Consider the following 24351-nt stretch of genomic DNA (forward strand, 5'->3'; position numbering starts at 1 on the left):
GTGTATTCCTCAACTGAAATATTGCAGTTTGAAAGAGGGACAGGTTTAGGGGAGAAGATCAGTCCTGTTTTGGACCAACTGAGTTTGAAATGCCTATAAACCATCTAGGTAGAGATTTTAGAAGGAAATTTATGGTGTGGAGCTGAAACTAAAGGAAGATATGAGGCCTGGATATTGACATAACAATTGTTCAAGGATTCATTGATCGGTGCTGCTGCCAATCATACTTTCCAACATGCATTTCAACAACCAATTTATTATATTCTCAGCATAGACCCACAGTATACAAAAACCGGTGGCCCCAAAGCAGCAGAAATCAGCAGATATAAATAGGTCTTCCTTACATAGATAAGATGGATATGTCACAGGGGAAATAGGTGGTGTGGGTCCTTAGGTATTTGTCTTTAAAGAATTACACCCTCTCGGGGCAGCTAGGTGTCACAGTGGATAAAGCACCAGCCCTGGATTCAGGAGTACCTGAGTTCAAATCTGACCTCAGTCACTTGACACTTACTAGCTGTGTGACCCTGGGCAAGTCACTTAACCCCCATTGCCCTGCAAAAAGAAAAAGAAGAGAATTACACCCTCTCAAACACAATTCAGTTAGAATAAAAGTTTTCTATATGGATGCTAGAGAAAGTGGTCAAGAAGGAAGTCAAAGACTTCCCTCAAGGGGAGAAAATGGCTTAGAGACAACATGATTTTCTGAGAGCATTTCTCCTCAAACAGAAGGCAAAAGCTTTTATAGAGGACCGTTGGTGGGGGCACAGATTGGGTAACCACCTGACTATGAAAAGTTCCCTTTGGGGCTAGGGAAAGGCTTGAATGAGAGGTGGTGGTCCTGCCTTCTGGAGTTATCTCTGTCCCCAGTCACCATATCAGGCAAACCTAATGGGCTTATCTCCCTTACTTGTTAGGTGTGTCTGTCCTTTAGTTTAGCTTCTTAAGGAGATTTACCCCAGACCCCAATCAGATACAATGGAATTTTACAGAAGGGACTTGCAGGGAGTTGGATTTTAACCTCACTCTCTCCTCCAGAACCATTTGGGTCCAGGAGCAAGATATATATCAGGTCAATTGGACATGGCCTTGAATATTTAAAGGTGTTGGGGGTTAAGTGACTTACCCAGGGTCACACAGCTACTAAGTGTCTGAGATGAGATTGAAACTCAGGTCCTCCCAACTTCAGGGCCAGTACTCTATCCACTTTGCCACAGCTACCCTGCAAACTATTCTTTTTTTGTTAATTTGTTTGGGTTTTTTGCAGGGCAATGAGGGTTAAGTGACTAGCCCTGGGTCACACAGGTAGTGTCAAGTGTCAGGCCGGATTTGAACTCAGGACCTCCTGAATCCAGGACCAGTGTTTTATCCACTGCACCACCTAGCAGCGCCACCTGCAAATTATTCATACAAGAGTTATACCTAGTTACTTGACATAAATCAATCAATCAATCAACATTTATTAAATACTTTGTTGTGTTGAGCCATGTCTGACTCTATGACCCCATATGGGGTTTTCTTGGCCTAGATACAGGAATAGTTTGTAATTTCCTTCTCCAGATCATTTTTAGTGAGGCAATTGGGGTTAAGTGACTCGCCCAGGATCACACAGTTAGTAAGTGTCAAGTGTCTGAGGCTGGATTTGAACTCAGGTCCTCCTGACTCCAGGGCTGGTGCTCTATCCACTGCACCACCTAGCTGCCCCCAGAACAAAGCTTCTTAAACTGGGGGTAGCATCCCAATATGGGGTAATGTAACTAAATGTGGAGGTCACAAAAAACTTGGCAACTGTAAAAGGTTATCTATTATGTAAGCCTATGGTATATGCCAATATGCCTGGGGTTATGGAAAATTTTCTCAGGCAAAAAGGGATTGTGAGTAGAAAAAGTTTAAGAAGCTCTGCTATAGAAGATGAGATATTAGTTGGGACTTAAAGGAAACCAGTGAGGTCAGTATGTAGTGGGTGTAGTGGGACTCCGGAGACCCCACCCCCTAACAAATCCTAAAACTTAGACATTAAATCCCAAGAGTTCAGAAGTGAAAAAAATGGCTCTGCCTCCCACCTCAGGAATTTGGTGTATCTGAGCACAAAGACCCAGTATAGTATAAACAAAAAGAAACAAAAGATGATATGCAAATTCCATAGTATACCCATAATCCAGTTGTTTTGCATTCCTCTCCCAGTTGTTTTGTAATTCCCCTCCCCAGTTTTATTATATCCTTACTCAGCTTTGTTTGTAAACATATATGGGGATCTGCTCTTTTCTTACTCAGGGAGAAGGTCTCCATAGGGACTGTCTCCCAGCCATATATCCCTCTCTCCTAATAAAACTTTTTTATTTTACAAGATTCGCTATAAGCCTCCAATTCTTTGGGTAAGCTAGCCCTCCTGAACCAGGTGGACAGTCCCCAACCCCACTCAACAAGTAGTCAGAGCAAAGGTAGGAGAGTATTCTAGGTACAGGGATCAGCCAGACAAAATGCTTGGAGCTGAGTGTCTTGTTTGTGCAACAGCCAGGAGAGCAGTGTTACTCTATCAAACTGTATGGGTCATCAGGAGTAAGATATAAGAAGACTGGAATGGTGGGAGGGGCTTGGTTATAAAGGGCTTTGAATGCTTAAACAGAGCACTTTGAATTTCATGCTGGAGGCAACAGGTTGCTGCTGGAGTTTACTAAATGGTGTAGCAACATGAAGTCATACTTTAGTGGCTGAATGGATGATGGAATGGAGTGGGGAGAGACTTGAGGCAGGCAGACCTACTGGCAGTTGTTGCAATAGTCCAGGTATGAAGTGATGAGAGACTGTACTAGAGTAGACACAGTGTTAGAGGAAAGAAGGGGGCATATTCAAGAGATGGTACATCAGTGAAATTGACAGACTTTGGGACAGCTAGGTGGCGCAGTGGATAGTGCACCAGCCCTGGATTCAGGAGTACCTGAGTTCAAATCTGGCCTCAGACACTTGACACTTACTAGCTGTGTGACCCTGGGCAAGTCACTTAACCCCAATTGCCTCATCAAAAAGAAAGAAAGAAAGAAATTGACAGACCTTGGCAACAGATTGGATGGGGGGGGGGGGGTGAGGAGATGAGGTAGGGTGAGATAGGGAGGAATCCAGAAGGACTCCTACATTGCCAGTACGAGGGGAGAGCAGGATGGTGTTACCCTCTACAGTAATAGAAGACAGGAATTGGGGAGACTTAGGCAAAATGATTAGGAGTTCTGTTTTGGACATGATCATCTTAAATAGGTGATAAAGCTAAGTCAGAAATTCTCTTATCACTAACCAGTGATAAGTAAAGCTTGATTTCTCAGCTAAGTTTGGCAGGTTCTAGCCAGTGATGTGACCTGCTGTCTCAAGCAAAGTGTGGCAATGGAACCAAGCCAGAAAAATCCTCCTATGACAATAAATAGATTTCATTCAATAGGCATTTTATTTTAAATGCCTACTATGTGCTAGGAACTATTCTAAGGATCACATTAGAAATACAAAGACAAAAAAAATGTCCCTTGTCTTCAAGGAGCTAATGGGTATCATTCATGCATGGAAAAAGAGGTTACCTTTTTCACACTGAAGTGCTCTGGCTCTGAATTCAATCCTGGGTGAGCCTGACCCCAAAGAGAGAGGATCAAATTTTTCTTGTGTTCTTGGGTTCACTACTACGTCGCACCTGGTATTCCAAAGAAAGCTCCATAAGCAAAGCTTGTTTGGCTCATGTCTAGGATCTCCCCCAAAGTGGGCCAGATCCTCTTTTCTAGAAAAATTACATGGATGTCAGAAGTAGTAGATATCTGGGGGCAGCTAGGTGGCACAGTGGATAAAGCACCGGCCCTGGATTCAGGAAGACCTGAGTTCAAATTTGATCTCAGACACTTGACACTTACTAGCTGTGTGACCCTGGGCAAGTCACTTAGCCACCATTGCCCCCCCCCCCAAAAAAAGTAGTAGATATCTAGTATAGGACAGCTATTTATTTCTTCTACCACAAAATAAATGCTTAAAACACAAAAAATCCATAAGTATACACTGAAAGATTCTAAAAACATGAAATAGTAACCTATCATAAAATATTCACAGGAGTTCATTATGAAATACAGAAAACAGATGAGTCATTTGAAGGATTTAAAGAAGGAAGTGGGGGATGGAGTTGTCTCCTCCCGATACTTGTCTGGGAGAGTTAATTCAGCCCCTGGGGAATCAAAGCAGACACTCAAATGCTAATATTCACAGATAGAGAAATTTCCCCTGGGAGAGTTGATGCAGAGGGGTGGGAATACTGAACCCTGGTTAGCCAGTTCTTTAGCTTGCTAGTAGATTGTAACCCTTGAGTAATCGAAAATAATTATGAAAAAGGGGAGGGGTCATTCGAGTTAGGGACTAGGGGATAAAATGAGGCCTATGAGCCTCCATTTTTGGTCACCCACCAGCTGCACACTGGGTGGCCCATTCTCTTGAGAATGACAATGAGCCTTTGACACATCACCATCACAAAATTATTGTAGGAGTCATTTTCCTCACAACCACTAACAATCCTTCCAGAGAATAAAAACTCTTAATGAGATTAGTAGCACTGATTAAGAGATTTCCCTTTCCCCTCATCCACACAGTTTAAGCAGGAAAGTGGGAGAAGGGGAATAAGCATTTAGATAGCACCTACTATATGCCAGGCAGGCACTGTGCTAGGAGCTTTACAAATGTTATCTCATTTGATCCTCACAATAATCTTGGGAAATAGGTGCTATTATTATTACCATGTTACAGTTAGGAAAACTGAGGCAATTAAAGTTGTGGCTTTCCCAGGGTCACATAGCTAATAAGTGTCTGAGGGTAGATGTGAACTCAGGTCTTCCTGACTATGCAGTCCCAGAGCTCTATTCATCTTTTTTTCTTTTTTCTTTTCTTTGCAGGCAATGAGGATTAAGTGATTTGCCCAGAGTCACACAGATAGTGTCAAATATTTGAGGCTGGATTTGAACTTAGGTTCTCCTGAATCCGGGGCCAGTGCTTTATTTACTGTGCCCACCTAGCTGCCCCATCCTTTTGATGTGGGATGGAATTTGAGGTCAAATTGATCATGAGTTGTCCCAAAAGAATTACAAGACACAGTGACTCAGTTTCCCAAGTTTTATTGAAAGACTGTTGACCACAGGGAGAGAACCAAAAGAAATATAGAAAGTGATATGGTGGAAATGGGGTACGGGTTGGGGTTTGGGTTCTTAGGAATTCCTCAGGAGAACCTGAGTTCAAATCCGACCTCAGACACTTAATACTAGCTGTGTGACCCTGGGCAAGTCACTTAACCCCAATTGCCAAGAAAGAAAGGAAAGAAAGAAAGAAAGAAAGAGAGAGAGAGAGAAAGAGAGAGAGAGAAAGAGAGAAAGAAAGAGAGAAAGAGAGAAAGAAAGAAAGGACAGTTATATTTATAGTATGAATAAATTGGTTATCAGCCTCATTATAATAATCTCCACCTTAGGGAGGTACAGGGGAGGGCCTATCCTAATTTGGAGTTCCTGGGGTCCTAAACCAATCCCCGAGGCATGTTCTTTTTTCAATGAAGGTGCATTTTGGGAGTGAATCTGGGGACAAATTTGGCCTTTTCTTTTATTTCTAGTCTAAGTTTCTATAGCCTGTCATTTTTTCATTGTTATAATCTCAGGTCTTCATAGCCTCCCTCCCTCTGTTCCGTTATGGGTACTGATTTATGTGGGTAAGAGAACTTAGCATCCTGACTTGTAAGTTATCCATTACCTGGGATCTGAATCCCTCTTAGAGCTCATATCCGAATTAGAGCTTAGGTCTTAAGTTTTTCTGTTAACCCCTTTTTTTGCTTCCCACATCACTTTCTGCTGCCTAGCTGCTTCATATGCCAACTCACTCATGGTCCCTGTCTTCTGGGGACCCAGGTAGACAAGGTTCATCCTCCTGACAGCAGTCATCCTCTCCAAAAAGGTGCAAGGAAGCAACTTCTGGACAACCAGCACCCAGGCCTCTCAATAACTCTGAACCTATCAAGCTCCTTAGGTAGTCAAAAACAAGTTAATTATAATAGCATTTATATATCCCTTCCTATGGGCCAGAGGATGTGCTAAGCACTTTACAAATATTACCTCATCTGGGGCAGCTAGGTGGCGCAGTGGATAGAGCACCAGCCCTGGATTCAGGAGGACCTGAGTTCAAATCCAACCTCAGACAGTTAACACTTACTAGCTGTGTGACCCTGGGCAAGTCACTTAACCCCAATTGCTTCACTAAGAAAACAAAAACAAAAACAAATATTACCTCATTTGACCCAACACAAACCTGTGAAGTAGGTGCTATTATTATTCCTCTTTTTACAGTTGATGACACCAAGGCAGATAGAGAGAGGTAAGTGACTTACCCAATGTCACACAGCAAGCATCTGAGGTCAAATTTGAACTCAGGTTTGTGCTCTATTTACTGTGCCACCTAGCTGCTTACTCATCAAGCACTTATTAAGTGCTTATTATGTGCCAAGCATTGTGCTTAAGCACTATGGGTACCAGGAAAGGCCAAAACAAACCTCACTTCTATGAGCTCACATTATTATGGGTAGATAGACACAAAAGGCTGGAAACATCCATCTGTCAGGATCTCAGATTATACACCTATGCTCAAAGAAAGAAAAATAGCTAGGTGGCACAGTGGATAAAGCATGGGTTCTGGATGCAGCAGGACCTGAGTTCAAATCCAACCTGAGACACTTGACACCTATTAGCTGTGTGACCCTGGGCAAGTCATTTAACCCTCATTGCCCTGGGGGGGGGGGCGGGAAGAGAAATGTGCATAGCTATTGCAGCTGCAGCAGGGAATGGGAATGGGGGTGGAGGGAAAATTTCCTCTTTCCAGTCCACTGAAAATCCAAAAGAAAGCTGGATTGTGACTAAGGGGAGAGAGATTGAGCACAAGATCAGACCTTGTTTCTCCTTCTGAACCTGATCAGTGGAGGGGTTCATCCCTACAGACCAACCAATTCTTTTCAACACAAGCTCATCCCTGCTGCATTCTGTTGAAGGGATGCAATAAGCACAGGCAAATAAGTAGAAAATCTATCTAAAGTTAGCACTTAGTGATTTTAAGGGGCAGACACTAACAATTTCTGGGATCAGCAAAAATATCCTGTAGGAGGCTGCACTTGGGCTCAGTCAAAGGAAGCTAGGGGTGAGGAGGGAGAGAAATCCAGGCACGGGTGATGGGGGTGGGGGATGATGGGGCAGCCTGGGCAACAACTGTGAGGCCAGATATGGAATGGTATGTCTTATAGACAAAGAACCAGTTTGGCTGGAATGCATAGTGAGGTGGAGGAGTAACATGAAACAAGTCTGGAAGGATAGATTGCAGCCAGATTGTGAAGAGCTTTAAATATCCGAGGAGTTTTGTATTTGATCCTAGAGGCCATAGGGAGCTACTTCCTGGGCAGGCAGGGGACAAGATCAGACTTGTGTTTGGGGAGTCATCTCCTTAGAGAAGATAATTGAAGCTGAGAACCAATGAGATAACCAAAGGAGAAGCTGGTGAGAGAAGAATGAGCCAAGAGTCTAGGAGAGCCTTGTGGGGATACCCTAGATTAGAGGGCAGGAGATGATCACAAACCAGATCCCACATACAAGACTGCAAAGAGTCAGGACAAAGAGAAAGTCACCCAAGTTCACAACCTTAGAAGTTCTCCTTGACTCTTCTTTCTCCCTAACCCCCCCCCCCCCCGCCCAATCTCTAATCATTTACTCAGCCTAGCATGTGTTATGGAAGCAGACTTCCATAACACATCAATCCCATCTGGCCCCTTCTCCTCATTCAAATAGCCACCACCCTAGTGCTGTCCCTTCCTTATCACTTATAGGCAGTGCTACTTCAATAGGCTCCTGCATCTTCCTAAGGCTTCCGTCCTCCTCACCTCCCTGCCTGCCCCCCCCCCAACCTCCTTCACATAAAGCCAAAACAAACCCTGGGTCTGGCCATGCCACACCCTTTTCAAAAACTGTAGCTCCCTATTGCTGTTAAAATAAAAATTCCTCAATTTGGCATTTAAGGAATCCCACATCTGGCTCTAGCTTAACCTGGAATTCTTTTTTATATTACTCTCCTTTACACATTCTATATTCTACCCAACAAATCTATATGGCTAGCATTAATACAGAACTTAAAGGTTTGCAAAGCACTTTACAAATATCACACTGTATCTTCATAACTATCTTGGGAGGTAAGCACTATTCTATTATTATCCCCAATTTACAGATAAGGAAACTGAGGCAGGCAGAGAGTTAAGTGGCTTACCCAGGATCACACAGCTAGTAACTGTTTGAGATCAGATTCAAATGCAGTTCCTTTTTTTTTTTAAGTGAGGCAATTGGGGTTAAGTGACTTGCCCAGGGTCACACAGCTAGTAAGTGTCAAGTGTCTGAGGTCAGATTTGAACTCAGGTACTCCTGAATCCAGGGCCTGTGCTTTATCTACTGCGCCATCTAGCTGCCCCCAAGTGCAGATCTTCTTAACTCCAAGTCTAGCATACTATCTGATGTGTCATCTGTCTAGACTACTAGTTATCCCTGAATTCAATATAACCTCCCCCCTTCCATACATTTGCATAGGTTGTCCCTAAATACCTGAAATATACTCCATTCTCATTTTGCCTTTTGAAATTCATCTCTTGCTTCTAAATGCAGCTCAGGTGTCAGTTCTTCTGTGAATCCTTTCCTAATTCACTCAGCTAATGATGTTCTCTCCCTCCTCAAATTTACCTATAGTACTTTGATCTCTATTGCCTATCCCTCATCACTCCTTACCCTATATTATTCTAATTTGTATGAAGAACATCTCCCCCTCCCCCCACCATCTTATTCACAAAACCTCGAACTTAATGGGAAGCAAGACCTGATCCTATTATTTAAACTTAGTAGTGAGAAGCCCAGGAATGAAGAGGATTGAAGTGCTAGATCAATCAATATCCCAAATGAAAGAAGGTGGGGAGTCATGGATAAATGCACATTGGAATTCCAAAGCTAGAGGTGTTGTGGGAATGCAGTGGAACCTCAAGAAACCTAAAGATCTGAACCCCTAAGGCCAAGGGCAAAACAGCTCTCTCTCCCACCTCAGGTTTGAGGTGTGGGCCCAGTACACCTATAAACAATACTAAGGGGGGCAGCTAGGTGGCACAGTGGATAAAGCACCGGTCCAGGATTCAGGAGGACCTGAGTTCAAATCTGACCTCATACACTTGACACTTACTAGCTGTCTGATCCTGGGCAGGTCACTTAACACTCATTGCCCCCCAAAAAACAAAACAAAAACAAACAAAACAAAATACTAAGGTCTGCAAGATGATAAGCAAGGGGGGGGGGGCGGCTAGGTGGCAAGGTGGATAAAGCACAGGCCCTGGATTCAGGAGTACCTGAGTTCAAATTCGGCCTCAGATACTTGATGCATACTTGATGCTTACTAGCTGTGTGACCCTGGGCAAGTCACTTAACCCCCGTTGCCCCACAAAAATAAAAAATTAAAAAAATAAAGATGATATGCAGGATACTGATAGACGCTGCATATTCTACTGATACCCCATTATCAAAGATCCCCACTTAGTTATCTGGCCCCAGTTTTTTGCATTTCTTCTTGCTTTGTAATTCCCTCCCCTTTCTTTGTTTTGTAAAGATACAAAAGAGCAGATCTGCTCTCACTCCAGTGAGATAGATTTTCCATAGTGAGTCTCTCCCGACCATATATTCTCTCTTGTAACAAATCTTTTTATTTTACAAGATTCGTAGTGAGCCTCCAATTCTTTGAGTGAGTTAGTCCCTCGAACCAGGTTGGAAGTTTGGCAGATCACAGGGGTAAGATCCCTTGGCTTTTTCCAAACCGAGCCTTCATAGGAAACAGAGTTGCTGGGTCTTCCTAGGTATCTGAAGTTTTTCCCCTGGGACTTTTCACAAAGCACATCAGTCTTCCCCACCCCCCCAGACCACACACAATGTTGACTGAGTACACCAAACCCTTCTTCTACTCAAGAGGTACCTGGCTTACATGGGATCCCCATGACTATTACTGCCAGAACCCAATTGTGAAAGGAAGAGCAAGGTACTAGAACTCACAGTACTTACAGTACAAAGACCTGGACTGGAGGCTGAGCTCTGCCACTTTAAGCCCTTAACACTCCAAGCTTTAGTCTTCATCAGAAAAACTGACCTTTGAGTTGCTCTCCAGACTATGTTTCCACCTCCCTTCTCTAACTTGGAACCAGCTGCCTCTCCCACCCCCCTCCAGCACACTCCTCCCCCCCTTGAATGTCTAAATTTCCCTAAAGCCTCAACTTTAGTCCTCTCCCTTCCCTCTCAAAAGAGCAAGAGCACTTTCTCTCTCTTGAAATTACTTTGTATTTATTCATCTTGCTCAAAGTTACATCCCTCTGTAGAGTATCAGCTCCTTGAGCAAATCAGTAACTATTTGATTTTGGTCTTTGTATCGCCTTAGTGATAGGATACAAAGACACATATGGGTCTGCACTAGAAGGGGCTCAGGCGATACAGACTAAAATCAAATAGCATTTAATATGATTGTTGAAATTAATGGAAGACTTTGTAAAACTTAAAGTTATACAAGTGAGTTATTGTTATTTAATAACTCTTGCCCATCAGACTCAACAGAGAGAAGGAAGAAAACATTTAGCTATGAGACAAAGATACAAAATGAATGGATGAATGAATAAAAAAGCATTTGTTAAAACTGCTTACCACATTTCAAGCACTGCACTAAACTCAAAAGTCAGAGTTCAGACCTCAAGAAGTTTACATTTGTATACCCTCAAGGAGTTTGCATTTTAATACAGGGATATAACTGGTGGCTCAGTGGATAAAGTTCAGAAGTTGGAGGCAAGGACCTGAATTCAAATCCAGTCTCAGACACACTAGGCTTCAAGTCAGTTATTAGGTGTCACTTAACCCTGTTTGCCTCCATTTCCCCATCTGTCAAATAAGCTGGAGAAGGAAATGACAAACCACTCCAGTATCTTTGCCAAGAAAACCACAAACGGGGTCAGAAAGTCTAATACAACTGGAATGACCCAATAACAACAACCAGATATAGGGGAGTGCTAGCCAGGGAAGGTGTTTAACGTCCGGTGAAGAACAACGTCCAGTCAATTGACAGGTCCTTCTTGAAAGATGCCATGTAGTTGTTGAATTGATTCCAATTTTCAGAGGAAAAGGTGGAAGTAATAATAATGATAGCATTTATATATTGCTTTTAAATTTGCAAAGTGCCCTTCAACATGTTATGTCATTTGAGCCTCACAACCACCGGAGGAGGTTGGTGATACTTATCCCCATTTTACAATTGGGGAATCTGAGTCAGACAGAGGTGAAGTGACTTGCCCAGGGAGTAAGTGTGGGAGGGCGGATTTGAATTCTGGCCTTCCTGACTCTGGGCCTGGTGTTCTATCCACTTCCACCATTTGCAAATAAGGAAACTGAGACTGAGATATGGTAGACAGAAGATGTAAAAAGACCAGAGGGGAGACGATCAACAGAATCGGACGATCATGCTTCATTGATTTTTCTCACGTGTTTTTGGTTTTATAAAGTCGGACCTCAGGTTCCCCATTTTCAAAGCGGGCGGCAATGGATACTCGTCCTGGCACCACCTGCAGTGCTAGGTCGTGGCCTAGGCTGGGGCGGAGCTTCCATGGTGCCCCAGCGGAACCAGGACAGTGGTGCGCCGGTCCCCACGCCACACCGAGCCCTGCAGACACCGGACAACCAAGAAAACACATCCCAGTGGCAGGGCGCATGCGTCCCAGACCGGTCCTCAGCCTCCGCCTCCGTGCTCACTCTTAGAAGCCCCGCCCCTCCCGCTCCTCCGGGCTCAGCCCTCTCCCCCATTCTAGGCCCCGCGCGGCCGCGCCTGCTCTCGCGAGAGCCGAGCCTTGGCACAAGATGGCGGCGACGTGAGCGTGTCCCCGCAGCGGGGGGAGCTGCAGCGGGAGCCGTAGAACAAAGGCAGCGCGTGGACACGGGGAGGGATGGTGAGCGCGCGCCGGGCCGGGGCTGGGGCTGGGGCCGACGGAGAAGGAGGGGATGGAGAAGAGCCGTCGCGGAGGGAAAGGGGGGGGGGGTTAGGAGGCGGGGCGGGAAATTGACAGACTGACAGCTGGGGAAACAAGGACGGGGACACGCCTCTGCCTGTTATTAGCTCCGCCCCCGTCACAGGCCCTGCCCCATCACGTTCCAAATCCTGCCTCTGTTCTGTGCCACGCCCCCGTAGAGACCCGCCTGTGCTCAGTCCCGCTTCCAGGGGCCGAAACTCCTCCTCCGTTCTGGGCCTCGCCCTTGCAAATTTAAGGCCTCTATTCTGTACTCCTTTCTCCCGCCTTAGCCAAAGCCTTGGGCCAAACCTCCCAGGAACTCTAGTCAATATCCTGGGCCCCGCCCCCCGGCTCTTAGTCAAAGGCCTTGGCTCCGCCCCCATCCATCAATATCTTGGTCCCGCCTCCAGGGATTTTGTTAATATCATAGGCCCCGCCCCCTCAGTGTTCTACTTATAATCATTTAAGAGCCTGCCTGTTTTACATCCCCCGCCCATGCAGATTTCACTTTTGTTCAATATGTTGTGGAAACTCCCTTTTCTCTCTAGGTCTCAACCCTATAAATAATTCACCTCTTCTTAGCCCCTCCCCTACAGGGTCCCCCCCCCCTACTGTGCTAGGCTCCACCCCACTATAGTCCAACCCAGCCTTTAAAGGCCCGTGCCTATTCCAAAATGGTGGCTCAGCGAAGAGAGCACTTGTTCTGAAGTCAGAAGGTCCAGGACTTTCCCATGTCCGATCCATCGATCCCATTGTTTTCTTTTTGAGGCAATCGGGGTTAAGTGACTTGCCCTGGGTCACATAGCTTATAAATATCTGAGGCTGGATTTGAACTCAGTTCCTTCTGACTCCAGGGCTGATGCTCTATCCATTGCCCCTCCCCCACATGTTCTATATAACTTTTCTATATAACTGGTAATAGGCCACAACCCAGTCCTGTTCCTTAACTCCAACTTTGACTCTATTTCTAGGGTTTAGAACTGGAAGGGAAAGGAAAAAAAAAGGAATAAGCATTTAATAAGTCTTATATGCTAGATATTGTGCTAAATATTATCTCATTTGATGATCCTCTAAGGCAATAGTATCAAATTCAAATAGAAAACCACAAATTAACATTGCTGTATCATTTTGTGAAACATTTCTGAATTACACTGTAATCCTATTCAGACTTCACTCTGGAGTTTTGCAGGCTCCTAGCTATGATTTTGACAACTGCTCTAAGGAACTTGAAGGTTTGGAAACTTACATTTAAAATCCTTGACACTCAGCTCCACCAGCACCTGTGTAACAATGTCAATTTACCCTCTCTGCCCCATTTCCTCAACTGAAAAATGAAAGGGTTGCATTGTATGACCTCCTCCAAGATCCTTTTCTTTCTTTTTTTAGTGAGGCAGTTGGGGTTGTGACTTGCCCAGGGTCACATAGCTAGTAAGTGTCTGAGGCCAGATTTGAACTCAGCTACTCCTGACTCCAGGGCTTGTGCTCTATCCACTGCGCCACCTCGCTACACCTTGATCCATCTTCAAAGCTCAGATCTAGCCTGACCCAACCCCTCCTCCTATTTATAGGGATGATGAAACTGATGCCCAGAGATGTTTGGTGACATAGCCAAGGTCATACAGGTAGTAACAAAACCAGGTTAAACTCAGGTCCCCTGACATCAAATCCAGGAGCGTTTCCACAATGGTAGACTCCCATTTTCTTGTCTTTCTCCAGCCTTCCCCTCCCACCTCCTATACTCCCCTTCCCAACCCCAAATCTCTTGGATCCTAGGCATGCAGGCTCTCCTTCCAACAACCCCACCCATGACAGCCATGGAATAGTCTTATCTCACTTGGGGCAGCCCAGGTACAAAAGCAGAAGCTTGGGCTAGGGGACAGGGTACATAAGAGGAGGGAAGTTCAAGGGTGAGAGCCCAAGGCCTGACCCCTCCACATCTGGTTTATTGTCTTCAGGAGGAGAGTTCTGGGATGGGACCTGGGGTCCAGGCATGTCCTGCACCATTGCCCTACTCAGACATCTATGGCAGCCCCAGTCAGAGCCCGGCAGCCAAAGCAGAGAAAGAGCAGCTGTCTCCAGCCTTCTCAGCAGAGGGTGAGTAGGGCAAGAATCCTGGATTGGAAGTTAGGAAAGGGCTTCAGGCCCAGCAGTTTTGGTTTGATGGGGCAAGGGATGGGTAACATCCCTCAGTAACTTGTCTCCACTCTGCAGACTGCAAGCCCTCAAGCAGAACCAACACAGGAGGGGGTGTGAACAGCAGCCCCAGTGAGGAGCCACGCCTTCCGAAGCGCCGGCCCCCCTCTTCTGGTGAGGAACTCCAGCCTGTAGGGCACAGGGACCAAGTGAGAGGGAGGCCTGGTAGCAGATGGGGTGGCAGGAAGAGAACATCTGGTGAAAGGGTGCATCCCCCTGAGCTTCCTCATCACCCATTCCATTGTCCCTTTCACAGCTATTGACCAACCACAACCCTCCCCTGCCTGTCTTACAACTGCTTCTGGCTAATCTTGGCTGGGTCCTCTTCCTTGGAGACAGGGATACCTGGCATAGGTAGAATTAGCACAGGCCAAAGCAGAATCCGAAGGCCAGCAGATCCACATCTCTTCTAGGACCCTGCCCACCTCTCCCAGCTCCTTTCCTTGCCAGCTGTGTGCCCTTATGCTGGGCACTCACTTCTCTGGGTCTTCCTTTTCCTCTGCTTTAAAATGGTCTTTGCAGATTCTTTCTAGCTTCAAATCCCAGAGTCCCTTTGGATGTTCCTTCTGATGGCCAAGACTGGACTTTTGGTCATCCCCCCTCTCTCCACCCCCAACCCCCATGAGCTGTTCATCATTCCCATACCTGGTGGCAGGATCCCTGTCCTTCCTGGCCTGAGACCAAGAAAAAGCACTTGTTATCTCTCCCCAGGAGCATCCTAACTTGTCTTTTTGCCTTCAGTGACTAGCTCATGCTATGGAGCTATTTGGGAGGGTGGGGAAATTAATCTTTTTAAAGCCCAGCCCTGATCCTAGAATACTAGCATCTCAGAGCCAGTAGGGACCCAAAGCTAGGCCAGGAGTCTCATTGCCAGTATTTTTTTTTTTGGAGGTGGGGCAATGAGGGTTAAGTGACTTGCCCAGGATCACACAGCTAGTAAACCTCAAGTGTGGTCCTCCTGAATCCAGGACCAGTGTTTTTTCCACTGCGCTACCTAGCTGCCCTTGAAAAGGATCTATTTCTAAGGTCGCTTCTGGTTCTGATGTTGTAGAAAGTTCTGTTTCCAGTGATAAGGTCCCCAACTCCAAGTGTTAATAAGCCCTCAAATCTACCGTCTTAAAACATCCCCCTTACTGGCCAAAATTCTTCCTTCTGGGGCAGAGAGGAAGTCCTTCAGGTAGTTTGAAGAAAATCATCATTTACTCCCTAAATCTCTTTTCCAGCTTACACACCCCCCACCCCCACTTTCTTCAGCTAATCTTTCCATGACATAATTCAAAGTCCTTAATCTAGTCCAGCCACTCTCCTGTCCTATCTATCACCTTTCAGGAAAATCCAAGCTTCTGGCCCACCATCCTTCTCTAGGCCAAAGCAGACAATTGCTTACCACAGACACACCCCATACTTTGCTGTGCACCTCTGCTCACAAGCTCCTCTTGGCCTGAAATCCCCCACATTCCTTCCCACCTGTCTGACATCTGTTCATCCTTCAAGGCCCCTCAAGACGGCTTTCCCTGATCATCCAGAAAATGTCATCCCTCCTCCTGTGCACCGTCAGAGCCTTGCTTTTGCTTCTCTGGTCTTCAGTACATTCTGCCTGATGTCTGCTCTCACAGGTTCCCCAGATGGATCCCAGTATGTGGGTCTCCTCCCCACCCCTGGGCTAAAATCAGGCTTCTGCCACTTCTTGTGACCTTGGATAGCTTCCAGCTCCTAAACATTCTTTGCTCTTATATTAGGGGAAATAACACCTGTATGGCCCCAAGGGCTGTGGAGGCCACAGCCATGAGCCATCCCTTTACAAAGGATTATTATTATAACTCCTGGAGGGCCTGCCCCAGATCTGTGTGTACACCACTCTTTGCTGTCAATGGCAGTGCATTTGGTGTTCTGGGCACCGCCCTCTCTGTAGTCTAGGACTTGGCACACAGTCAGTGCTCAGCATTTAGATGACCAGGGTAGCAGGGCGGCAGGATTCAGCCTGAGGTGTGGCCGAAAAGGGAGCCATGATGACCATCCGGGCATGCTGTGTCCTTAGGGAGGCAGTTCCCTTGTTCCAGCTATGGCTGCCGGCTGGCCTTCCCCAACCCTCGGGAGCTTGCTCAGCACCTGCACAGTCACTTGCAACCCACCCAGTCCATGGAAGGTAAGCCTGGGGCCATGGGGAGAATGGGGTGGGACTTCCTTCCCAGGATCCTCTCTGCCAGAGGAATACTCCTTTGCCCTGCCACCTTGGTCCTATCTGCTGTCACTGCTTGTCTTGGCTCCCTGTGGGAATACCTACCTCTACCTGGAGAGCCAGGAGCAAGATGGCTGAATGCTAAATTTGGAGTCAGGAAGATCTGGATTCCAATCCTAGCTCCATGACCCCCCCCCCCCCCGGGGCAGACCGGAATGATGGTGGCCTCCACACCCACATCTCAGAAGTGGGGCCAGTGGCTGCTGACTCCAGGAGAGTCATTGCTTCTGTTCACATTCCTCTGCAGGGAAAGTGTTTCACTGCTCAGCCCCAAGCTGCCCAGAGACCTTCCCCAGCATGCAGGAGCTGATGGCCCACACCAAGCTGCACTACAAACCCAACAGATACTTCAAGTGAGGCCCTTGCCCTCCGCCGCATGGCTCTCTGTGGTCCCCCTTCTCATCCACCTCATTGCTCACTCCCCAGCCTCCTTTGCCACTCTGTACACCATTAGCTCACCCTTGCTTTCATCAGGCCTGCTCACCCCTCAGTGCAGCCTCTGTCTCCCTTATCCCAGGTGTGAAAATTGCCTTCTCCGCTTCCGGACTCACCGCTCCCTATTCAAGCACCTACATGTCTGCTCAGACCAGACCCACAGCCCGGCCCCACCCCCAGCCCCCCTGCCCCCAGCCCTGGAGAAGGAGCTGCCTGATGCTCAGAGACCAACTGGCCCCAGCCCTGACAAGGCCCCGCTGCTCACGCCCCTGCCCCTGACCCCGGATCCTCGTCCCAGGGGCCCATTCCCTCTACTGGATGCCTCACTCTATGGCTCTGCTGCACTGCCCTCCTCATATCCCAGCCAGGCCTCAGGGCCTGTACCTGCACCCTTCCTACCCTACCTTGGTCCTTCCCCCTATGGGCTGACCCCGGGTTCTGGTCCCCAGCGCCTCCGTCCCTTCATGCCCTCCCAGACCCAGGGTCTCCCTAGCTCTGGCCCTGGCTCAAGCTCCAACACTAATGCAGCAGTCTGGAAAAAGAATCAGGGTGAGCAGACATAGCCCAGACGCAGCCCTTATGTGTAAGCAGGGGCTACTCAGTGGCACCACCAAGTATTCTCCCCAGTCGGCAGAAGGTGAGGCTCCAACATTCCCCTCCCCCGACTCTCCTTCCCTTCTCTCTGCAGGCGCCAGCGGCAGCCCACGGAGGCCCCCCGGGAGCTCTGAGGGGCCTACAGGTCAGTGGCATCCCTAGGAAAGGAATGAAAGCAACAGACCCTTTAAAATGGGAAGGGGGCCGAAGCTGAGGTCTAGGCCCTCCCCTGCACATACCAGTCCAAATTGCTCAACTTTCTTCAGGAAGAAAGTGGCCCAAGTTACTTCAAACTTACCCACAAGCATCTAAGATTGTGTAAGCCTCCTCCTGTCCCGAGGTGCCAGGAGCACACACTGAAGGCCTTTCTCCTTCCTGTGCCAGGTCATTCTTCTACCAGCCGAATTGTATGGGAGCACACCAGGGGCCGCTACACTTGCATGCAGTGCCCCTTCTCCACGGCCTCCAGACCCGCCATGACGCTTCATTTGGAAGACCATCGAAAGACTCCACCCCCAGCCCCACCGCCCCAGCCCCCATCACCCTCAACTCCCCCTCAACTGGAGGCTCAGGGAGGCCCAGTCTGGTCACTGGAACCCACTCCTGGATCATCAAGTGGTCCTCCTTCACTCACCTCTCAGTCACCCAGGGCCCAGGGCCCCCCAGCCTCAGGGGAGGACTGGGATTTCTAAGGCTGGGAGGACAATTCTCCTGTGTCCCCAAGTAGTTACTAGGCCACCCTGCCATGGAGTCATTCATTCCTGGGCAGAATTTGCTGGTGGCTTGAGTCATTCCCCTTCCAAGACGCATCACTCCCTCTACTCTCCACTCTGGGCCCTGGCGACTACAGGGGGTGGGGAGGTAGAAGACTATTTTTATAATTAACTTAATAATGTTGCTTTGGAACTCTGGGTCATTGGGTCCAGTTGTCCTGGCTTGGCCCAGGATCAGCTGGGGGGTGGGGATAATAAAACACTTGTATTAGGAGTTGTCTGTTTGAGAATCAGTGGTTGGGGCCAGGGGTCTGCAGAATTGGGGGGGGGGGCGGCGCACATAGGTTTGATTGACCAAGTTGGATTCTTCCTTGAACCTGATAATTTGATAATTCAGGGACATTCCCCACCCCCAATTCACTATTTGTCCTAGACAAGATACAAAATTCCAGTTATTTATTTAAAAAGATGAAGAAGAGGGAAGAGGGAAGGGGCTGCAGGGTTTATCCTGAGAAAGTGCCAGAGCCCCTGCCCCTTCAGGGCCCAGGCAGGGCATGGGACACATTTTTTCTTGGAAACAAAGATTTAGAAAGAATTCCAACAAATTGTTGCACAAAACACCCCTGAAAACGGAGAGAACCTTTGGTCGCCGGATCCCCTGGCCAAGCAGTGCCTGTGGAGCCCCTTCTGGGACAGAACAGACCCCAGAGCCCGCAGTGCCCGGGGCAAGCTGGCAGAGTCCATCCACAGCCTCGGCCGCCCGCTCACTGATGCAGGGCAGGAAAGCTGGCTCAGTCGTCCTCATCCTCCTCGCTGTCCTCCCCCTCGTCGTCAGCAGCTCGTTTCCTTTTCTCTCCATGCTGGGGTTCTGAAGGCATGGAGGTGAGCCAGTGTCAGAGGAAGAAGGAAGAGAACCCAGGGAAGCAGAGGAGGGACCAGGGATCTGGCTACTTTGGTTACCAGGAATTCAGACCCTCCACCCAGGCCTCTAGAATTGAGTGTGAGGTCACCAGTGCTGGGGGCGGAGGCACAACAAAGCAGGAAGGGCCTGGCCTGGGTCAGCAAGTGAGCAAGTGCAGGGGGTGGGACTGACCAGAGAGCCTGCCCTGCCCCGCCCCGGCCTACTGGAATTCTTAGCTCCCTCCCAGGAACCAAGCCCTGGCCAACTTGGAGGAGGGCAAGGCAACACTCATTCCTGGGTGGCCCCTCCACCGGGGTTCCAAGTAGTCAGAAGGACTCACCTTCTCCTTCTTCCTCTTCATCCTCCTCTCCATCATCATCTTCATCCTCCTCATCCTCCTGAGGGAGCGGGGGGAGAAGACAGGGAAGAGTCAATTCCAGAATGTCAATGCTTTTTTTTTTTTTTTGGGGGGGGGGTGGGCGGCGGGCAGGCAGGACCTAGTCTGACACCCCCTCCTCCCTCAGGTATGTATGTATGAGAAACCAAAGCCAAGAGAAGGGTAAAGACTAGCCCGTAGTCACAAAACAGAACTCGAACCCAAGCCTTCAGATTTCTCCCCCACCCCATGAGGAAGCCTCTTGACTGCAGTCACTTCTAATGAAGTGAGTCTTGGATCTGGAATGGTCTTTGACCAAAAGGCCTGGCTTCAAACTCCAGCCTTGCCGCATGGGCCTCTTCTGTTGTAGCAGCTCTGATCCCCTTCCCAAAACGTGAGCCTCACCTCATCCTCGACCCCATCTTCTTCCTCCTCCTCCTCCTCCTCCTCCTCATCTTCCTCCTCCTCCTCCTCTTCTCCATCAACATCTTCATCATCCTCATCCTCTTCCTCATCCAGCTCGTCCTCGTCCTCGTCCTCGTCCTCGTCCTCACCTATCACTGACAACAGAGAGTTCAGACCAAATAACCCGGGCTCCCGACCCAGGGGGGTGCCCGACTAGGTGAACTTGTCCCATTGCTGTGCCTTGCTTTCCCCAGCTATGCAGTGGGGCCAGGAGGCCCATCCCGGACAGACCCTCACCTTCCCCGTTCTCCCCGCACACACTCTCAGGGCCCTCCCTGTCAGCCTCAGGGTCGGAGTCCGGAGCTTCCTTGTCATCAGCATCATAGCCATCGAGGTAGGTGAGCTGGGGCAGGAGGGCAAACACACTCTCCCGGTAGCTCATCAGCATGGTCACATCACATTTGAAAAGGTCCAAGCTCTTGAGGTTTGGCAGCTTCTTCTACAGGAAGCAAGGAGAATGTGTAGAAGCCCAGGTCCTGAGCCCATTCCACCCTAGCCCCAAGGTTCTCTGGGAATCTTGACCTGACCTACCCACCCCCTGGCCAAGGGAACCCCAGGAGTCCAGAACGTTCCAACAGCACACTATCTCTGCAAGAGGGAAAACAGGGAATGACCTGGGGTTTGGGGAAGTCTTAGGCTCCATCCAGGCCAGGGGAAGAGCAAGCTACTATTTCCCCTTCAGTAAAAAATGACTTAGCACCGACTGTATGAAAAAGCCAATGCTTAACAACCCCGGGGGAAGTCGGGACTTAGGCAAGGCCCAATCTCTGCCCTCAGCAAACAGCCCACCAAGGGTTTAAGTCTAGGCAGTCTCACCAGGGGCTCCAGTGTGTTGATGTCTTTGATTTTGTTCCCGCTGAGGTTTAACTGGATCAGGCTGGGTGTTCGCTCTGCCAGGACCTCCAGGCCTCCCGAGAGGTGGTTATCACTAAGCTCCAACTGTGGGGCCCAGACAGAACAGGGTGCGGATAGTCAGGGACCCACATACTCAATCTCTACTCCAGGGGGGGGCCACCTGCTTCTCCCCCCCCCCATGCTTAGGGCTTCCCAATCCCAGCCGTCTCCATCCCCCCAATCTCTTTCCCCATGCTACCTTTCGCAGTCGGGGAAGCTTGGGTAGGTTGGCCAAAGACACAAGGTTGATGTCTACCATGCTGAGATACTCAAGGTTTTCAAATTCTGAAGACAGTCCCCCAATCTTCCCATCATGTGAGAAGCAGTTATCCAAGACTAGATCCTTGACCTGGGGGTGAGGAACAAGGCCTCAGTCATCTCCAAGATGGTCCCGGTCTCAGACCATCCAAGCCCAACTTCCAGCGTGTACCCCCCAAAGTCCAGACCCAGTCAAGCCCACAACTCAAAATATCCTGGCTCTTGTTGGACCCTCAAATGCACCATTACCCCCCAGCCCCAACTCTAAACCACTAGAATAAATGGTTTAAAGCACCCTCCCCCCATTACTGTTCCTCTAAATCCCAAAACAGACAAGAATGGCTCAGTCACCTCAGGCCCTGACTCTAACCATCACTCACTTAGGTCATTTTCTGGGCTCCTGTCCACACATCCTGGCTCAGCTTAGTCCCTGTGATTCTACAGAAACCAGGCCCAGGAAGCCTGGAAGCCGGGCTCAGGTTTTTACAAGGATAGGAGACCCTAAAGTCTAATTTTCTCTCCTCTAATGAATGCCAAGCCCTGGGCAGCCCAAAGGACTCCTTCATGTCTTTAAGCTTTGGACCCTGAACTGGAAACCACTTGTTCCTAAGACCAAAGGCTCAGCATTTCAGAGCTGAAAGATTGGGGGCGATGGGGGCAAGATTTACTAAAGGAAAAACTGAGCATGACTCCATTCTCAGCTCCTGTGAGCTAAACCCCGCAGTCTTCACAACTCCAACAAGCAAGAGGCCCCTCACCTGGCCAACCTACAAGCCAGGGGCCCACGTGTAGCCCTCTTCCTCTTAATAGCCAACGTGCTGACTCCGGGAAGCTCTAGCCGGGGTCCTGCCTCCTGTTCCCCACCGTCTGCCAGCCCCGATCTCCTAGAACGACCCGGGCCCCCAAAGAACATTGCTCCGACCTCCACTACCGGGTCAAAGCCCCCCATTTCCACGCTTTCTAACTCCGCGTCCTGGCTCCAGACTCGGTAGCGCGTTACTGGGTCCCTAAGCGCCAAAACCCAGGAACTCCTTGCGCACGTCTGCACCCCAGACCCCACCCCGAAGTCCTTGACCTCCTAGGTCACGTTCGAACCCCGGACCCCACGCCTCCAACCCTAAAGTCTGGGATCTCCTAGCGCATCTCCGGACCTCAGATCTTCAACCCCAAAGTCCGGGGTCGTCTCGCACAGGTCCGGACCCGGGCCTTCAACCCCAAAGTCTGGGTCCCCTAGCGCATATTCGCACCCCGGCCTTCAGCCCCCAAATTTACGGTCTCCTAGAGCACGTTTACACCCCGGAACCGGGCCCCGGGCCCGCTGGGCCTTCAACGCCAAAGCCCGGGATCTCCGAGCGCACGTCCGGGCCGGCCTCCCTTCCAGGCCGGACATCTCGATCGTGCCCACGCAGAGCCCACGTCCCCAGCCTCCAGGGGTCCATGTGCCGGGCCTTGAAGGCCACGTCCCGTGGTCTCGGCGCCCGCACTCCCCGGCTTCCCTCCCGGGCCTTGGGCGCCCCAGATCTCGGCGTCCGCGCCGCTGGCCTCCGTGCGGGGCCTTGAAGGCTACTTCTCCGCATCTCGGCGCCCCAGGCCCGGACTCGGGCCCCGAGCCCGCCCGCTCTCCCCCGCCCCGGCCCCGGCCCCCGCGCGGCTGCCCACGTGCGGCGCCCCCAGCCCCGGGCCCACGTGCTCCGGCCCGCGCGGGCCTCACCTCCCCTGGCTTCCTGTTCCGCAGCTCCAGCGTAACCCGCCTCTTGATGTCCATGGCCGCGCAGCCCGAGCCCAGCCCAGCCAGGGAGCCCCGAGAGCCCCGAGAGCCGCCGCCGCCGGGGAGACCGCCAGGAAGGCGCCAAAGGCACACAAAGGGGCGGGGGGAGGAGATCGCGCCCCCGAGGGCCCCGGAGCGCGCTCCCGGGCGGCCCAGACCGGCCCCAGCGCGCCCTCTGCTGGTCCCGGAGCGCCAAACCCCACCCTCCCCACGCACGGCCCCTCCTCTCGCAGCGCGCGGTCCCGCCCCCGCAGCGCCCCCTGCCGGCACCGGAGCAACCCCCCACCCCCACCCCAACACACCATGTGGGCCCCGCCTCTCGCCGCGCCGGGGCTGGTGGCCCGAGGATGACCCCACAGCGCCCTCTGCTGGTCCCTCACAGCACCAACCTCTCCCCACAAGGCTGCCCCGCTTCTCCCAGCCCGCGGCACCCCCCAAGGCGCCCCCTGCAGTCCCAGAGCGTCAGCATCCCCTCTCCAGTCGCGAGGCTTCTCCTTTCCCACCGCGGGACCCCGCCAATCCTTGCGTGCCTTTCCCCTACAGAGCCTTCGGCCGGCCTCGAGCGGACCCACACTTTCAACTTCAAGTGACCCCAACGAGACTGAGCTCAGAAAGCCTCCCCCTCCTTCTGGCCTGCTGGGGCAGGGAACTGACCCACTGCTGGCCCAGGGGGCTCTCTGGGCCAGGCTGGCACGCCCCCTGGCGGCTCAGGAGCGTGGCCTCTTTGTTCCCCAGGCTGGTGCACGCCTCCTGCCCGCAGAGCCTGCCCCCTAACTCTCCCCAACCAGAAGAGCTTCAGGCAGCCCTGCCCTGCTCAGCTTGTCCCCAAGGAGCCCAGCGCTGTCCCGTTCCTGGGACCGAGAAGGAGGGCACCTCAGTGGTGCCCTTTCCCTGCCTTGTGACTCAAGTCTGAAACCTCCTGGGCCCCCCCTCCCCCCGGGCTTCAGGTGTCCGTCAGCCCCGAGGATGGCAAGAGAAGCTGCATTTCTGGACTCGGGAGAGGATCCAGGTGAGGAAATTCCATCTACCAATGCAAGTCTGCATCTACTTTGCAAATTGTAGTCTTAGAGTTTAGTCTAGATCACTGCGACCTTAAAACGCTTGGCTCAGTCACACAACCAGTATGAAGCTGAGTCAGGGCTTGAACCCCGGTCTTCCTAGCTTTTAGGCCAGTCATCTCCACCTCTTCACCAGAAGCCTTCCCCCTACCCCCCATTATCCCCATCTAGCTCCCCTTTATGTGTCTTTCCCTATTAGAATGCAAGCCCAGCACAGTCTGGCACATAGTAGGTGCTCTATCCATTGTTTTAGCTATTTACCCACCTACCTACCATTATGAGGGGGCAACTAGGTGGAACAGTGGATAGCATACTGGCCCTGAAGTTTGGGAGGATCTGAGTTCAAATCTCACCTCAGACTTACTA

General features: G+C 50.1%; 3 protein-coding genes across 4 annotated transcripts in view; 1 reads left to right on the forward strand and 2 right to left on the reverse strand.

The window, feature by feature from the left end:
- Positions 1–11769, reverse strand: part of LOC122743591 (tyrosine-protein kinase ZAP-70) — a 197620-nt gene extending 185851 nt beyond the window's left edge. The window contains exon 1 of the mRNA XM_043988652.1: positions 11571–11769. The gene's annotated coding sequence lies outside the window, so the exon portion shown is untranslated. The remainder of the gene's footprint in view (positions 1–11570) is intronic.
- A 126-nt stretch (positions 11770–11895) lies between these two features.
- Positions 11896–18533, forward strand: ZNF414 (zinc finger protein 414). Its single transcript, XM_043977043.1, is given in 9 exon segments — positions 11896–12031; positions 14047–14185; positions 14303–14398; positions 16323–16430; positions 16771–16876; positions 17041–17507; positions 17647–17697; positions 17937–18079; positions 18081–18533. Coding segments are annotated over 9 exon segments (1470 nt in total). The 5' UTR covers positions 11896–12028; the 3' UTR covers positions 18438–18533.
- Positions 18534–18704: 171 nt separating this feature from the next.
- LOC122737304 (acidic leucine-rich nuclear phosphoprotein 32 family member B-like) lies at positions 18705–23085 on the reverse strand. 2 transcript variants are annotated; one of them, XM_043979787.1, is made up of 6 exons: positions 22871–23085; positions 21101–21250; positions 20824–20946; positions 20245–20446; positions 19507–20096; positions 18705–19133 (listed from the first exon to the last, which is right to left on the reverse strand). In XM_043979787.1, exons 1-5 carry the CDS (start codon positions 22922–22924, stop codon positions 19873–19875), a joined length of 753 nt encoding a protein of 250 aa, XP_043835722.1. In that variant the 5' UTR covers positions 22925–23085; the 3' UTR covers positions 18705–19133; positions 19507–19872. The 2 variants fall into 2 exon arrangements, with proteins under 2 accessions (XP_043835722.1, XP_043835721.1); XM_043979786.1 differs by having other exon boundaries at positions 19507–20102; positions 22871–23082.
- Between the last annotated feature and the right edge of the window lie 1266 nt (positions 23086–24351).

This window comes from Dromiciops gliroides, chromosome 1 (genome assembly GCF_019393635.1).
Source record: "Dromiciops gliroides isolate mDroGli1 chromosome 1, mDroGli1.pri, whole genome shotgun sequence".
NCBI lineage: Eukaryota > Metazoa > Chordata > Mammalia > Microbiotheria > Microbiotheriidae > Dromiciops > Dromiciops gliroides.

Excerpts from the sequence above, each read along its gene's own strand:
- LOC122737304 (XM_043979786.1), bottom strand. The coding sequence starts at position 22,924 with ATGGACATCAAGAGGCGGGTTACGCTGGAGCTGCGGAACAGGAAGCCA. Across the intron at positions 20,447-20,823 it reads TCAACACACTGGAGCCCCTG|AAGAAGCTGCCAAACCTCAA; the intron begins GTGAGACTGCCT and ends TGCTTCCTGTAG. Across the intron at positions 20,103-20,244 it reads GTGCGGGGAGAACGGGGAAG|TGATAGGTGAGGACGAGGAC; the intron begins GTGAGGGTCTGT and ends CTCTGTTGTCAG.